This window comes from Chrysochloris asiatica, unplaced genomic scaffold (assembly GCF_000296735.1).
Source record: "Chrysochloris asiatica unplaced genomic scaffold, ChrAsi1.0 scaffold00020, whole genome shotgun sequence".
NCBI lineage: Eukaryota > Metazoa > Chordata > Mammalia > Afrosoricida > Chrysochloridae > Chrysochloris > Chrysochloris asiatica.
This window is the reverse complement of record NW_006408538.1, coordinates 11,415,501-11,433,142: the sequence shown is the minus strand read 5'-3', so window position 1 is coordinate 11,433,142 and position 17,642 is coordinate 11,415,501. Positions and strand designations below refer to the sequence as shown.

Genomic DNA, 17,642 nt, shown 5'->3' with positions numbered 1-17,642 from the left:
CCACTTTAGCTTTTTTAAAACAAAACCAAAAAAAAACCTCTCAGGCATAAATAATAACTTACACCTCCAAAGGGCACATTCTGCAAGTCTGCCTCCTGGACACTAGCACTTAGTCCCTCTCTTCCCATGAATCTAGAGTCCTCAGCCTCTCCCCCTCTCCATGACCCCATCTCTTCCTCTGTCTCTGGCGTTGCTGCTTCTCTGGATAAGGTCCCGCATTCTGCTTGTGCGCTTCTCCCTTGATGATCCTAGGGGCCTCTGTTTCTGGACTGTAAGATTGAACACTCCCCTGTTTTTGTTACAAAACTTCTGCCTTTACAATTGTGACAGTTTCAATTAGTCATGATAGCAGTTATTCACTATGAATCTATCCCCATCTCTTTTTACCAGACCCATCTAGACAAGATGAAAACTGTTTAATGGGAAATGTTTCTTCACCTCCATACTCTTAAGCTAAACTCTCTTCTTGAAACTTTGTAAGCCAGTCACTTTTTGTGCCTTTATTGTCCCCTCATTTTAGGTAGCCAATGTCTGAGTTGCCCATCCCTATCTATGCTGTGTGCAGAGGGGATAGCATTGATAACTTGATGTGAAGACTCTTTCCCTCTCTGTTAGTAGTTAGAGTTGCTACCTCCATGAGTATAGGTCAGGTTCAGTAGCAATTTACCTTTGTTTCCTTTATCAATTTGTGTGTGTGTGTGTGTGTGTGTGTGTGTGTGTGTGTGTGTGTGTGTGTGTGATCTTCCTCTGGTTGAGTTCTGATTATCAAGCCATTGAGGCTAGGTCAAATGGGTCTTTTCCCTTTTTTGCTGAGCAAAAGTTTTTAATTTTTATGAGGTCCCATTTATTTATTTTGTCCTTTCTGTTTGTGCTTTTATTATTTTATTAGATAATTCATTTTTAAAAGCTAGGTCTGGCAGAGTTGTCCCTGTATTTTCTTCCAAGAATTTTATGGCTTTAGTTTTCTCATTTAAGTCTTACCCATTTTGAATTTGTTTTTGTGTATAGTGTGAGGCATGTTCCATGCAGCATTTTAAATCAACTAAATAAGTTCAACACTTGCCAAGACTATTACCAAGTCTTAAAGTCTGAGGAATACTTTCTCTACTTTCCAGGTAGAGAAACAGCCATAATGTTAATTCTTGATAACCCAATGAGACTTAGTACATTCTGCAAATGGTAGAGGGAAAGGGGTGATATAATTGCTAAATTAGATTTTATTTGGCCCAAGCCTCTCATCATTTATGATTATAAAGTACCTGAAATAAAGGTCATACGTTTATAAATATAGGTTTATAAGGTACATGTGGAAAGGGTAAGTTTTCTTGTAGATGTGTTTTGGTCTACCTCATTAGTTCAATTTCCTCCTATAGCAAAGTACATGCAATGCTACTTTGAATAGAAATAGTTAAACATGGACACTAACATTGCTTTTTCCTCATTGTTACATTCTGCACTGCTGTCCAGGATGTCAACCATGGATTAAGTGAGGTAAGTTTGGTGTAAGAAAGTCTTATTTTCAGAATAAGATACATTCTGTTTCATCTTAGTGATGAGAGCCACAGGTTCCTCCTCTTTTGTTATTTTTTTGAAAAGCGTAAGTATGTCATTGTTATTTTAAAAAACAAGTGTATAGAAATTATCTGCTAGATCATTTCAGAGTAGTTTTCTGAGGAAAATTAAAACCTGTTTATTAATTAACTTATATGATTGCCATGTAACAATTTTTGTGTTAAAATTAGTTTCTACCTTCTTTAAATCTTCTAATATAGAATTAAATGTGTCCAAATATAAAAAATAAACTATTGTATTTTTTTAATTAATGTTGTTACTTAGTGCCATCAAACCCATTCCGACTCGTATCAGTCCTGTATAGGATTTCTGAAACTTTAAATCTTCACTGGAACAGAAAGCCTCATCCTTCTCTTGTGGAGCAGCTCGTGGGCTTGAAACGCAGATCTTGTGGTTCTTAGTCCTTGCTTGTTGTTGTTAAGTGCTTTCGAGTCGATTCCTGTAGAGGGTTTCCAAGGAGCAGCTGGTGAACTTGAACCACCAACCTTGAAGTTCAAACGACTTTACAGTCATGCATTAGCCCACAGCGCCACACCAGGACTCCAGTCCATTGCTTACTTACCCAATAATTGTCCTACATACTACCTTAATATACAGAAGTCTAGGACTTTTTAAAAGTACTTAACAGCCCTAAACCACCTTTAAACACTTGGGGAAATTATAGTAAATCTTTTATTTCAAATCTTAACGTTTTATTTTTCTTTCCTTTGGGTTTTTCCTTTTTTTGGTATTTTTTTTTTCCCAGCACTTGAATCTATGAAGCATTTCGAGTTACCTCTAAATTACAGTTTTAATATTGTTTGCTTTTTCATTCTGAAATAGAAGTAGTACATAAAATTATGGAATCAAGAGAAGTTAAAGACTTTTTCTCAATCACTAGTTAATGATACAAATATAAGATAGTGTTAAACCTTACATGGAAAATTTTTTGCTAGAGTAGTAATTTACTGTAAAGTTAATAAAACTCATCAAATTACCTGATACATTGATTTATAAAATTCAGAACAAGGAATTGATAGTCTCACTTTATTCTTTACTGATTGGGCAACATTACATTATATCTTGGCAGTCATAGCTAAGAGACACTTAAAATGTATTTCGAAGGCATTTTAGACAGGAGAAGAGTTGGAAACCATATTATTTTCAGAATGGCTGAAAACACTGGGAATTTTTTATTTGGAAAAAAGACAACTTACATAAAGCTTGAGGACTTGAAATTTTAAAACCATTTACACTTCTCCCAGCAGGATAAATTAAGACTTAGTGGTCCTGAGCAATATATAGGAATGCAGTTTGGGGCTTAATAATATCAAAAATTAAATAATCACTTAAAAGGAAATATATTGTTTCAGAGGATATTCATCCTTTACTAGACTCTTTAAAGTAAGGCCTCGTGTTAGAGCTGTCACAAAATACTGCCTTGTATAGAATAGAGAGGTAAAGATCCTCTTCCAACAGTAAGAATCTGTAACTGACAATTTAAAGGTCTTTATATTTTACCATATGGTTAAAATATTTAGCAGCGATCACTGCATTATTTGCTAGGATAGGTGATTATCTATAAGGTGATTGATGTTTGATAATGGTAATAAAATTTCCCAACTTTACTGATAATAGAGAATAATAATATTAGCAGTTGTGCATATTTTGTATGGTAAATGATTGAACAGTTTGTTGGGCTCATGAAAGTGTTGTCAGCCTAATGATACTCAAGAAGTACCTATTAATGAATGGAGTTCAGCCCTAACATATACGAACTGGATACTTTGTTTAACGTAAACCCAAACCAAACCTGTTGTCAAATTGATATCTTAGGAGTTCCAAATTTTGGAAACAACTTGCAGTGTAATTCTCTGAAATTTGGAGTTAATATGAGAAGACTTTGAAAAGTTTGTGGAAAATAGAATGAAAAGATAATGAAAACTTTCTATGAAATTTTAAGGCCCCCTTATATCTTAGTGTAAAACACATGTATTTTATATTTTATGGATTTATACCAATGCCTCATCTCATTATTAATAAAAATTAAATGAACATATCTTAATTATAGTTCCTGTAATACGCAAGAATGAGTAAACTAAGAATACACTCAACTTAATGAGAAATGACAATACCCATAACAGGAATCATTTCACAAATCAACTTGTATTAAAAGTTAATTTTTTACTTCCAGTTGGCAGATATTCCTGTTACAATCTGCACATATCCATTTGTATTTGATGCTCAAGCAAAAACTACTCTGTTACAAACAGATGCAGTCTTACAGATGCAGGTAAAATACTGTATACTACTAATCTGATTTGAGAGGGTTTTTTAATTGTTCTGTGATTTTTTTTTTTTTTTTAAGTAAATATTTGAAACTTGCCATTATGAGTGATCCCTGGGGAAATCTTGTACCTTTGTAATCTGTCTTTTGCAAAGTGCCTTGGGTACCTAAAAAGAGGACTGTTGCATGTGACATAAGTGTTTTTCTTAGGTCTTGCTTATATAGATTTCAATGAAAATGGAATAATTTAGTGTTTAATTATTTTATATCTAAAAAGTGATTACAGAAATATGTAATATTTTTTTAACTAAAGACTCAATGTTCTTTAGTTTAAAACATTTTTGTATACTTGCTAAAAAATATTGGTGTATTTCAAATCTTGCTTCACTGTATGTCTTCTGTTCATATAATTTGGTAAAAAGTGAAAGTGTCTAGAGGCATGATGATACTAACATAAGAGGTATTTAATCACTTGTCAGGAGGATTTGAAATGCCCTTGAATACAATTTTCATAATAAATCAGATTGATTGCCATCTCATCCCCATTTCTGTCCTTTGCTCCTTTTCTCGTCCCCCTCCCACTCAATGTTAGCCATTCTTTCATTTATTAATGAGTCTTTTGAAAACTAATTCACAATATGATCTGAAAGGTTGTGATAGGTTTGTTTTGTTATTTTAGCCTGCCAGTAAATTAGCTTTGGAGTTTCTTCCTCTCTAAAACCAGAATGTCTGGCTATACAGACGGCGGGCCAAGAAAAGGAGGAGAAGAGACCTTTGTAGAATATTCCAAAAATACTTAAAACTGTTAAAAACCTAAAATTATAATAACTGTTTCATTCCTCTAAAATAAATACATTTGATGTTCAAATCCCTCTAAACATTTAAATAATAAACACTAGGGGGAATTTTGTTATTGTGTACTTTCAAGTCGGTTCTGAATCATAGTAACCCTGTATAAGGTTTCCAAGGAACAGCTTGTGGATTTGAACCACTGACCTTGTGGTTAGCAGTCCAGTGCGTATCCTACAATGCCACTCCAGGACTCCATGGGAAATTTTAGAGATGTGTTTATTCCCATTGTCATCAAGAGAGGAAGTATATTTTTTCTAGGTTTCTGTACTAGCTAGTTAAAATAATAGGTTAATTATGTTGTGCTTTTAATATATAATATTCCATTTTAAAGCGAGAATACTGGAAAATAAAGATTTTGATTGTTAAAACCAACAACACTTTTTGTGTGAGTACATAACAGTGATCTTACCCTACTAGATAAATTTCTGTAGTGCCTCCTCATCCAAGCTGTCCCCTATACTTCTTTGTTGTTGTTGTTGAGTGCCATAGAGTCGGTTCCGACTCATAGCAACCCTGTACAGGGTTTCCAAGGCTGTAAATCTTTACAGGAGCAGAAAGCCGCCTCTTTCTCCCGTGGAACTGTTAGTTTCAAACTGCTAACCCTGAGATTAGCAGCTCGATTCGTAACTACTGTGTTACCAGAGCCCCTTTATTATGTTTTATGCCATTTTCTTTTTCTCCCTACTTCCCACCCTTACTTACCCCATCAATTTTTGGAAAAACGATTTATCATTATTTCCAAAGTTCCATGTTTAATGATGCTATTAGTTACACATTATATGGACCAATTAAATCCACTTTTTCTGACATCAGCTGTAATTGTATGAGGGTGAGTCAAAAATTATATGCACTCTGGCAGTAGAATTTATTTTAATCAACTTTTAGAAAAGACAAATACATCATTTTTTGACATAATCTCGTTGCTTTTCAATACAGTTTCCCCATCTATGAACAAGCTTTCATATTCCCTTATTAAATAATGTTTTAGGCTGAGCTGTGAGCCATGAAAGCACCACTGTCTTCACTTCTTCATCAGAGGTAAATCTTCATTCTCAAAGAGCTGCTTTCAAGGGACCAGAGAGGTGGAAGTCCAGTGGAGCAAGACCAGGACTATAGGGAGGATGATGTAACACCTGGAGACAAAGTTTTTGCAGTGTCAGCAGTGGGCAGAGATGTGTGGCATGCACTGTTGATTGTTGAACCTTTTTACTGATAGCGGCGTTCCAATACTGGCCCTTGAGAATCCTGGAAAACCGTTGTTGTTAAGTGCCATCCAGTCTCTTCAACTCACAGGGGCCTTGTGTAGGGTTAGTGAGGAGCGGCTGGTGAGTTTGAACCACCAAACTTGTGGGTCAAAGTGACCTTATGATCAAGTGCTTATCCTAGAAGCATCACACCAAGACTCCAGCTGATGAATGACTTTTGAACTTTTTATTCGTCAGTGATTGAGGATGTTTCTCTTCCATACTCTGCCGTTTACTCTCAGGAAACCAACCAAGATAAAGTTCAAAATTCAACCATCAGCTGGAAAATTAATGCTTATAAGTTTTGTGAGATTCTCAAGGGCCAATACTGGAACCCTATCAGAAGAAACTTTCAACAGTGAAAAATGCTCGTTACAGTGAGATGTTTACTGAAGAGCTGAAGCCTAAACTTCAGAGTCCGTGCAGAGGCCTGTTATCCAAGGGCATTGTGAGCTTGTATGACAGTACACATCCATACACCTCTGTCCACACTGTTGGCACTCTGCAAAAACTTTGTTTTGAGGTGTACAAACATTTTCCCTGTAGTCCTGATCTTGTTATGTTGGATTTGCACTTATTTGGTCCCCTGAAAGCAGTCCTTCCAGGATGAAGATTCACCTCTGATGAAGTCATGAAGACAGTGGTGCATTCGTAGTTCACAGCTCAGCCTAAAACGTCCGTTAATAAGGGAATACAAAAATTTGACAGATGGACAAAGTGTATTGAAAAGCAAGAAGACTGTGTCAAAAAATGATGTATTTGTGTTTTCTAAAATAAAATAAATTTTACAGCCTGAGTGCGGATAATTTTTGACTCAACCTCATAATAATCACATTAAATAATAATTCCCTCTTTTTTTTTTTTTTTTAACTTCTATTCAAATCAGCCATTCGCTGCAATATGCAGCATGGCCTCCTTTGACCTAACCACCAAAGCTAGATTAGTGCTCACCAATTAAAGAACTGCCAAATAAGCCCAAGAGTTTCAGACACTAGTTCCCCTTACTTCTGACTGCGGGCTACAAATTTGGGGTTTTCTCAATACCCCTTTTAAATGCCAGCTTCAAATTCAGGGAGGCCCCTAAGCTCCCTCATTTCTGACGTGCTGGCTACATCATCAAGGTTTTCCCACTGCCACTTCAGGATGTCAGTTGCTAGTTCTTACTCCCCTCACTCTGACCTACCTCCCAGTACTCACTTGAAATTGATAATTGTGCTGGAATGACTCAAAAAACTCACAGAACGTGGTGTTGTGCTTTTGATTACGGTTTTAATGTATGGAAAATAAAGGATACGACTGAAAAGATGCATAGAGTAGCTCTGGTAGGGTTCCCATTATGGAGCTCCATGTTCCAAAAGGGACATAGCTACCCTCGTACATTCAAACTCAGATAACAGTTTATTTAACTCTTATTCTGTGCTTGATACTGTGTAAGGGTGCTGTGTGACTTGAGTAGCATAGGGATTATTAAAGGAATTACAGCACATGTAATTAATCAAATCCACTGCTTTCGAGTTAGTGTTGACTCTAATGGTGACTCTGTATGGGGTTTCGGAGATTGTAGATCTTTACGGGAGCAGATAGCCTCATCTTTCTTCCTAGAAGCAGCTGGTGGGCTTCAGCCTTCTGGTTAACAGCCCAGCCCACAGCAGCAGCAGGTAAAAAGATTATTTGAGCCCCTCACAGTAGCTTCTTTGTAGCATTGCTATTAAAATTGTAATCTTTTGTTTTCTAGATGGCTATTGATCAGGCCCACAGACAGAATGTCTCCTCTCTTTTTCTCCCAGTGTTTGAATCTGTGAATCCCTGCTTAATTCTAGTGGTGCGTAGAGAAAATATTGTAGGAGATGCAATGGAAGTCCTCAGGAAAACCAAGAATATAGATTACAAAAAGCCACTCAAGGTAATTTTCTTCTGTTTAATTGGGATTTTTATGCAGAAACTATGTGTAATGTTTTTTTATTTTTTTTTAATTAACTTATTTTTCAGTGTAGTAAAATTAAGCTATAATATTATTTGCCATTTTAACTTTTTTTTTTTTTTAACCTGTAAACCCATTGCCATTTTCTATTTCCAGTTTTTTTATCCCCTTTAACAGAACTTGAGTGCTTTGTAAGCAACCTGCCCCTCTCCCTTCATTTTCTACTTGTTTTTAATGTTACCCTTGGGGCGTAACAAAAATCTGTATTATTTTTCTTTTAAACTGGTAATTGCTGAATATTTTATTAGTAATAAATAACATGTTTGGAGCCTCTAGAATGTACTTTCATGTTTTTTTTTTTACAATCTAGTTAGTGTTTGCATTGTGCTGTTTTAGGTTATTTTTGTTGGAGAAGATGCTGTTGATGCAGGAGGGGTACGCAAAGAATTTTTCTTACTCATCATGAGGGAATTACTGGATCCTAAATATGGCATGTTTAGGTATTACGAAGATTCCAGGCTCATTTGGTTTTCTGATAAGGTAAAAAGTCTTAGCCATCTAAACTATTTCTGAGTATATACCTATGTTTGTATACCTATATGTATCATGTTATCTCAGTAAATATGAGAATTATTACTGGATTCTTAACATTTTATTCAGAGACCTGCTTTACAACAATTTGAAAATTGTAAATCGTCTGGATTCAGAATCATCATAACGTGTTCATGTTTAGAACACATTTCAAATTAGCAAAAGACATTAAGAGACAAATAGTACTGTGCATTAGACAGTGGGCAGCTAGTCACAAGAGTTCAAACCTACCAGCTGTCCCATTGGAGAAAAATGAAACTGTATGCACCCATAGAAATTTGCAGTCTGAAACCCTATAGAGGGCCACTCTAAGTCAGAATAAATTTGATGGCAGTGGTTTGGGCTTTTGGTTATATAGTTCTGAAAATTGGATAATTACCAGGTTAACATGTCTTATGAGAGGAATTAATTATCGTTAGTGATCATTGAGTTCTTTAATTTATCATTTAGGTCAGGGGTCAACAAAATACAGTCTACAGGTACAGTCTTCCTTGCTACCTAGTTTACTTCATATGACAAAATGTTCCAGATTTATGCCTGTCTTGCCTAACGATATCACCATTACCACCAGTATTGTAATTACGGGAAAGGTATTATTTGTTGTTACACATTTACCATAAGAAATAACCCAATAGGGATATGTGAGGATAAATAAAAAAGTATTACTGTAAAGGCGTTGAGTGTTGGTTTACTGGTGAAAAACTAAACGGATGACAAGGAAAGGTGGTCGGGACGGGGAGATTGTATTCCCCTGTTCCCCTCTGGGCCATGTCTCAAGGAGACAAGGGTCAAAAAGAAAAATAATTTTTTCTAGAGTCTTGAGCTTATGTCTGAATCCAGACATTAATAGACACATCATCTTGAATGAATGATATTAAATTTTAGTTTTCATCCTTTCAATAGAAAAGTAGTATTGCTAATGAATAACAATGCAAAAAATAAATAGTAATGTGCTTTCAAAATGTAAAAAAGAAAACTTATTGCTACAATATCATAGCAACATTTTTAAGTGAAAATACCAAAATATGAAGACATTACTTCTCAACATCATCTTCTAGGTGTATACACTTCTGAAACTGTTGTTTCTGTCTTTCTAATACTTTCATGAAAAATTCTGTACTGTTTGATTTATACCACATCAGAACAGCATTTGTGGCATTCTCAAGGGACTCAAATCTTCTTTTTCAATGTTGTTTGAATTAGGGGAACAAAGAAATGTATGAAAGGGCAAGATAGGGGTGTAGAGTGGATAAGGTAAGGTTGCCCAATGAAATTATTTGGGGATAACCCTTAACTATCCTTGAAGAATTAGTAAGTGCATTATAATCATTATCATGATGGAAAAATTTCCTTGGAACAACTTTCCTAGCCTTTTTCTTACCATTGCAGTTTTTAATTTTCTTCAGTCTTCTTTATAATAAGCCTTGTCCTGTGTCTTTTTAAGAATGGCTGTCAAGATTACCTCTTGGAAATCCTATTTTAAAAAAAAACACAAAACAAAACAGTTACCATGACCTTCTGAGCTAATCTTTCTGCCTTGTATTTAACTGGCCCCACAGATCACCTTGGAAGCCACTGTTTTGATTGGACCTTACTCTCTGGATCTTATTGGTAAATTTAAAACTCATCCCCTACTACAGTTCTTTCCATAAAATCATCTTCATTAGCTGTGCTCTTGCTTAAAAGACTGATGGAAATATCAGCTCTTTGATCTAGCTGATTTTCATAGGATACTTTTGGCACCTGTCCTACTGAAAGCTTGTTTAAAATTGAGAATGCCAGAGGAACCATATGAGATTCCTACTGCAGTAGCCATCGCATCTTTGCTCTTTCTATGATCTTCTACCAGTTTTTGGACTTCATTCAGCTTCTTCATTTTTACTTGGCTCATCTTTGAGATCTTCCTGACTTTCCTAAAGACGATCGATGCATCTACAAACTATTATTTTGTGTGAAGATGCTTTCTCTGACATTTGTTGCAAAACTTCAATGATTTGGGAAGATGTTCACTTGAATTTTGCTTGATAATAGACCTAACCTTAAATTGGTTTTTCCATAGCACACAAACATATCTTTTTATTCAATGGTACCCTAACAAGACTAAGACGAATGTACTACTAAGAGAGTTTGTTTGCAGCTATCTACTAATCACAGAAACCATGTTCAAACAGGTTTTGTTTAGAATACACCTATTCACATGTATGAACTAGTATAGTATTCTATACTAGTAGTAATTCTTTCTTATTTACCCTTGTACAGTTAAATAACAGCATTTTCATTGGTGTATCTTTTGTTGTGTATATACTCAACGCCAATAACAAAACAAATTTTTGAAGTGTTTTGCCAACACTTAGAATTATTAGTCAGTATGTTTAGACTGGTAGTCCTGGTGTGGCGCTGTGGATTAATGGGCCAGACTGCAAAGCCATTTGAACTGCAAGGTTGTCAGCTCAAGCTCACCAGCTGCTCCTTGGAAACCCTATACAGGGTCTCTATGGATCAGAAATGACTTAACATGAACAATAACAGATGGTTAGACTGGAATCCTGGTGTGGTGCTGCAGGATAATGCACTGGAGCACAAGGTCAGTTTGAACTGCAAAGTCTAACCTTTCCACGACACAGGACTTTCCACCCAGTGGTCTACATTCACACTCACTGTAATAACGTCTGTTTGATAGTTATTGGACCTCTTGATTCCTGAGCCTGCAGCACAAACTACCTTGTTTTGTATTGCCTTTCATCCTGCAAGCTAATGTTTAAGTTTTTTCTGCTTTACTAGGTCATTTTAACACTCACCCATCTGCTTTTCACCCTTTGAAGTGTTGCTGACATCTTTTCAGTGCTCTAAACTGTTTTCTATTATTTTTTCTTGTGAATTTACACAAGTTTTTTTCCTGTATTGTGTAGAAGGATTTCAGGAAGGAAAGAGATGAACACATTTGGTCTGCCCTTTGTAAGAACTTTGAAAACTTAAATACAATGTAAAATATCACAAAGGAAAACAGATTGATTTGACCATGGAAACATTTGTTTCTGCACGTATGGATTGCCATGAGTTAGAATTGATGTGACCACAACTAGAAACAACAACATTCATAACAGAAACCTGACATTAAAAAGTTTCTATCCAACTGGGATGTGTATAACAAATATGACCCTGAGCTGGTTTGATTGGCTGTGTATCATCGAATCGATTCTGACTCATAGCAACCCTGTGTAGGGTTTCTGAGACTGTAAATTTTTATGGGAGCAGAAAGCCTTCCCATTCTCCTGCAGAGGAACTGGTAGATTTGAACTGCTGACCCTGAAGTTAGCAGTCCAGCTTATAATCCACGACACTACCAGAACTCCTAATATATGAAAAATCCAATTATGAATCTTCAGAATGCTCCTGGAATATGCATGTTATGAAAAAATAATGCCTGAATTTCAATACTTTTGTGCTAAAATAAACTCATATGAACTTGTTATAACTTGTCTGAACAGGATCAAGTTTGAATCACTAGGAAGGCTAAGCTAACAGTTTAAAAGAGCAACATGAGTTCTGCTAAAATTGAAGCAAAAGCAAACATGAAATTTATGGTGGAGCTTAGATGGAAGAATGGTGAAAGCACTGACAGTCCTGTAAAGGAAGTGTATGAGGACAGCGTCCAAAGAAGTCAGCCATTTACAGATTCCTATTTCATAAGGGACTAGATGATGGTGAAGATGAAGCCAATAGCTGTAGACCATCCACATCTATTTTTGAGTAAATGGTTTTGTTCATGCACTAATAATGAGGACCTATGAGTAACAGTCCTGTTTTGGCACTGTGAGATAATGCACTGGACCATAAGATCGATTTGAATCTCAAGATCAGTGGTTTAAATTCATCAGCCACTCCTTAGGAACCATATACAAGGTCACTGTGAGTCAGAACTGAGTCAGTGCCACTGAACAGCAACATGGCTAACAGCAGGAAACAGTCAACGCATGGATATCTCAATTAGTTCAGCTTCCACAACTCTGACTGAAAAATTAAACTTGAGCAAGCTTTCTACTTGGTGGGTTTCAAAGCAGCTGTGCCCAGATCAGCTGCAGACAAGAGCAGAGGTTTTTATATATACCATTATTATTATTGTGAATTGAGTGAAGGTTTACAGAGCAGATCATTGGTCTGACATTCAACAGTTCATACACTTCATCTTGATTGTAATCCCCTCAATGTAATATCCCTTATCCTACTCCCTCACTGTGGTTCTTGTTTCTGTTCCTCCTCCTTTCTCCACCTTCTGAATTTTGTCCTTGGGTAAATGCTGTCCTTTTGATCTCAAATGGTTGACCATTCTGGTCCATGCTGGAACATTTCCTAAGAATTCCAGTTCTGTGCTGTGCATCCCACTGGTATTGCCTCTTCCCCATATATCTGTCTGTTGCTTAGGCTGCAAATGACAATATAAACTAGAATTCTTAGGAAATGTTACACCATGGACCAGAATGCACTAGGAAAATGACGAGGAAATCCATTAGAATATTTTGATTTTGCTACCTAGTTATGTCGGAACCAACTCCACAGCACACTACTACCACCACCACCACCACACCACCTACTTATGGTTGGTGGTTATGTACCATCCTTTCAGTTCCAGTGTATGTTGTTGTTGTTGTTGTTGTTGTTGCTAAGTGCTGTCAAGTCAGTTCCGACCCATAGCGACCCTGTATAGGGTTTCTGAGCAGCTGTTGAGTTTGAACCTCCAACCTTGCAGTTCAAACCAACTACACAGTCTAGCGCATTACCCCACATTGTCACACCGGGTCTTCACTGGTGCACAGGCATCCTGTACAGGGTTTCTGAGACTGAACCTTTACAGGAGCAGAAAACCTCATCATTCTCCTACAGAGCTCTTAGTGAATTTGAACTGCTGCTTTTGCTATTTGCAGCCCAACTCGTAACCTACTATGCTACCCTACCAGGGTTCCTTCTAGCTAGTTAGTTATAATAAGTAATATTTACTAAGCCTTTGTTTCGTATTTCAGAAACTGTGCTAAGGGCATTTTTATATCCATCATCCGCGTTATTAATTCTATAAGATAAATACTTTTTTCTCTTCTTGAAAACACTAATACTAGGTAGTTACGGGCTTAGGCCTAGAGCTTAACTCTAATACAAAAAGTTAATCTCTTAAGCATTGTGCTCACAGTATTTTTTGTAAATGTCATATATTCTTTAATCAGGCAGGAGAAAAGATAGTGGTTTCAATATTTTCATAATTAAATATCCAGCTATAGTAAACTTGCTGATCATGGTATGTTAATGTAGAGTCATTAAAAAGCATGTTCTGGGGAAATGTTTGCTGAATTTTTAGGTAAATAATGCATACATTATATGGGGCTTACTTGCTTTCTTTTGACAGACTGTGTAAACCTCTCGCATGTTAGTTGCCTATGTGTACTGTGTGCATTATTTGTTTTTTAGTGCTTTTCTAAATTCTGAATGTGTATTATATTTTAAATCAGGAAAGCACTGGTCATTTATTAATTTAATGTTTAATGACATGGAAAATGTCTATTTTTTAAGCCAATTGCTAAGTGTTATGGATATAGTTATTATCTCAACTAGATTTTAAGTTTTAAGTCTTAGAAAATATATTAGACTGGGAATATGCAAAAATACTTTTACCCAAGAGCGATAGGAATGAAGAATAATTTTTTTCTTCTGATTCATTATTATTTTCTTTATCAAAAATTTTTTAAGTTTTTTAACTGGGAGGACTTCAAGTTTGATTTTTTTTTTCCCCTTTATTTTTATGTTTTTAGACATTTGAAGACAGTGATTTGTTCCATCTGATTGGTGTTATCTGTGGATTAGCAATTTATAACTTTACTATTGTGGACCTCCATTTTCCTTTGGCTTTATATAAGAAACTGCTGAAAAAGAAGCCATCCTTGGATGATTTGAAAGAACTAGTTCCTGATGTTGGAAGGTTTGTTATTAACTGTGGCAGGTAGGGGCTGGGGTTTAGGATTTAGGAAATGAGGAATGTACAGAGAACTTTCTTTCTAGGAATAATTGTATTTTGTCGTCGTCTTGTTAAATTTCCAAAATAAACCAAACTCCTCCTAATATCTCATGGCTGCTTTAGAATAATCAGCCATTTGAGATTAAAGGGGAAGCATTTATTTACCCAAGGACAAAAGTTCAGAAGGGTGAGGAAAGAGGAGGAATAGAATTGAAAGCCAGGAAGAAAGTCAGTAAGTGATGTTGCATTGAGGGAATATAACCAGCAGCATGAAAGAAAATGTGTATGAATTGTTGAATGTAACATTGATGGTCTGCTGTGTAAGCCTTCATTTAATTCACAATAAAAAGTTAAGAAGTCCTTCTAATAAAGGAAAATGGATTCGTTGTTACTCAGATCCAAAATTTTCTGTTTAAAGACTGAGTGTGAAATCATTTGCTGATGGTTTAAGTACTTTATGAATATCAGATGATATCATGTATTTGGATTTTTACTTATCAACTTCATTCCTAGCTGGAATGTAAAATTTCCTTTTTTATTATTATACAAAGAGAAATCATAATTGTATATAAATGAAAACAGAAGTTGAAACTGCATAGTTGGATACATGGTCATTGTATTAAAAGGAAGAGATACATACCGTAATTTTTTTCCCTCAAGTTGTCTATAACTTTGCCTCTGCATATCACTGTTCTATAACAAATATAACTGCACAAATTAACAAAGAGATTTTATTAAAGAGTAAGTGGGAATATATATTCATAAGCACATTGTCATAATTCCCAATAATGTTTAACCTCAAAGGAATATATATCTTGTTTTGCAGAAGCATGCAACAGTTATTGGATTATCCAGAAGATGATATAGAGGAAACATTTTGTCTTAATTTTACGGTAAGATGAAAAAGCATGGCTAGCCTAATTATTCATCATTCCTTTTATTAAGCAGCTGTGCCTTATATTTTTCTTTGTTTTTTATTGATACAGTTCTTAAAGAACCCTTTAGCTTACATTTATTGAGCATTTATTGTGTGCTGGGCATGATGATAATTGGAGTGCAGGTGGCTCCATGCCATAAGCACTAGGCTGTGAACCACAAGCTCTGCAGTTTGAACCTACCAGCTGCTCTATAATAGAGAAGATGAGACTTTCTGCTCCCGCTAAGATTGAAACCCTCGGAAAACGTATACGGGCTTGCTATGAGTCTGAACTGACTTGACTGCACTTAACAACAACACAACAGGCATGATACAGAAGGAGCTCTGATGGTGGGTGGCACACTGGGTAAACGCTCAGCATCCAACTGATTGACAGTGTGAACTCACCAGCTGCTCTGAAGGAAAAAGATGTAACTATTTGTTTCACTAAAGGTTGTAGCCTTGGAAGCCCTGTGTTGTTGTTGTTATGTGCCGTGGATTCGGTTCTGACTCATAGCAACCCTGTACAGGATTTCTGAGGCTGTAAATCTTTACGGGAGCAGAAAGTCTCCTCTTTCTCCTGTGGAACAGCTGGTAGTTTCGAACTACTGACCCTGGGGTTCGTAGGCTGATTCGTAACCACTACGCTACCAGAGCTCCTTTGGAAAGTTCTGATGGTGTAGTTCTAATCTGTCTTATAGGACCAGAATTGATTCAACAGTACCATTTCATTTTTTGGTTTAGACAATACATACATTATTTAACTCTCATTATAATCCCATGATGTTGGTAGTATTATCCCCATTTTACAGATGACATATAACTGAAACTAACCATTACATGTTAGAAACAGTATTGGTATCCAGTTCTGTGACATTAAAGCCTATGTTCTTTCTCGTAATACAAAGATATTTATAAATTCAAGAGGGTCCTCTTTATTCAAGTGTTTATTTTTTTAGTCTGTAATTAGAAAAGCAAAAAGTTATAACATGAGAATATTCATTTATGAACTTACTACTTCAAAGATTAACCTCCCACTCAGACATGGCACTGTAGGATAAGCACTAGACTGGTTGGTATCTGCAAAGTTCTCTCTAGGAACCCCTATGCAGGGTCACAGCAACCGACATCCTTCTGCTTCATTCACATCAGCATTTGTCCTTAATGTTAGTCACTCACTATTAGATGACATACCACATACAAATGCAAAGACATTAGAATACTGTTTAAAAAATGAAATGCAACTTTTGTAAAAGCTGTAAACTTTCATCAAATCAGTGAAAGTGATGTTGGATAATATAAGTGATCTAGTCCCATGTATAGTCTTTTCTGTCAACTACTTAGGAAAATGTTGCAACTTGTAAGTTGCCGTTTTCGTTTTCTGGTTTGTTTTCATCTTAAAACAGCCCAATTTATGATCTTGTGGTCAAAATCAAAGCTGACAAAAGATACCCTATTCTGCTATCATATGATTTGCCATATCAATTATCCTTGGATCTTTATCAGTCACTTTAATCGACTGAAAAACTGGGATCCAAGCAAAATAATTTCTAATTTGTTAATCAGCAAGTATGTAAACTCTTAGTATATTCAAGAACTGTGGTAAGTCAGAATTCCTCTACCTTGCCACTTGTTAATGCTTGAGATTTTCAGTGACTTCATTATTTAGAAGCCCTGGTGGCACAGTGGGTTAGCATTGGGTTGCTAATCACAGGGTTGGCAGTTCAAATCCACTAGACAATCCACAGGAGAAAGATGAGGCTGTCTGTCTGCTCCTATAATGATTTACAGTCTCAGAAATCCCCTGTCCTGTAGGGCTGCTATGAGTTGGAATGACTCAATGGCAATAGGTGTGGTTTGGTTTTCTTTATTGTTTGCAGAATTATAGCTTTAATATTATGGACTTTAAAGACATTTGAAGTCTGGTCTTTCTGTCTTCCATTATATTCATCCATTCCTTCCAAATTTTGTCACATTAAACAGCATTCTTTAATACACACATTCTTCTTAGTTTTTAGGGAATGCATGTAATTGATTATTTTCTTAACTTGATGCTTAACACTTATATCTATCCTTTTGTACAGTCTTTGTGCTCAATCTGAAATACCACCCACTCCCAGCCTCTCAGAAGTCTGTTCATCATTTGAGGTGCTTCTTAAGTGGCATTTCTGAATCGGTCTTTGATCCCTCCTCTAGTTACAATTTGATTTTCTTTCCTCTATCATCTTACATTTTTTGTGTGTTTACTGTAACCATATCTTCTGTGGTGAGCTGTGTGT

At 36.0% G+C, this 17,642-nt stretch overlaps 1 protein-coding gene across 3 annotated transcripts in view; it reads left to right on the top strand.

Annotated features, from left to right (window-relative positions):
• Nucleotides 1-17,642, top strand: part of HERC4 (HECT and RLD domain containing E3 ubiquitin protein ligase 4) — a 149,953-nt gene that overhangs the window by 119,096 nt on the left and 13,215 nt on the right. The window contains exons 15-20 of one of the 3 annotated variants that reach the window (XM_006835821.1): nt 1,468-1,491; nt 3,746-3,844; nt 7,670-7,837; nt 8,252-8,395; nt 14,245-14,411; nt 15,274-15,340. In XM_006835821.1, the coding sequence (XP_006835884.1) occupies nt 1,468-1,491; nt 3,746-3,844; nt 7,670-7,837; nt 8,252-8,395; nt 14,245-14,411; nt 15,274-15,340 (669 nt within the window). The remainder of the gene's footprint in view (nt 1-1,467; nt 1,492-3,745; nt 3,845-7,669; nt 7,838-8,251; nt 8,396-14,244; nt 14,412-15,273; nt 15,341-17,642) is intronic. The other 2 variants (XM_006835820.1, XM_006835822.1) reach the window with 2 other exon arrangements.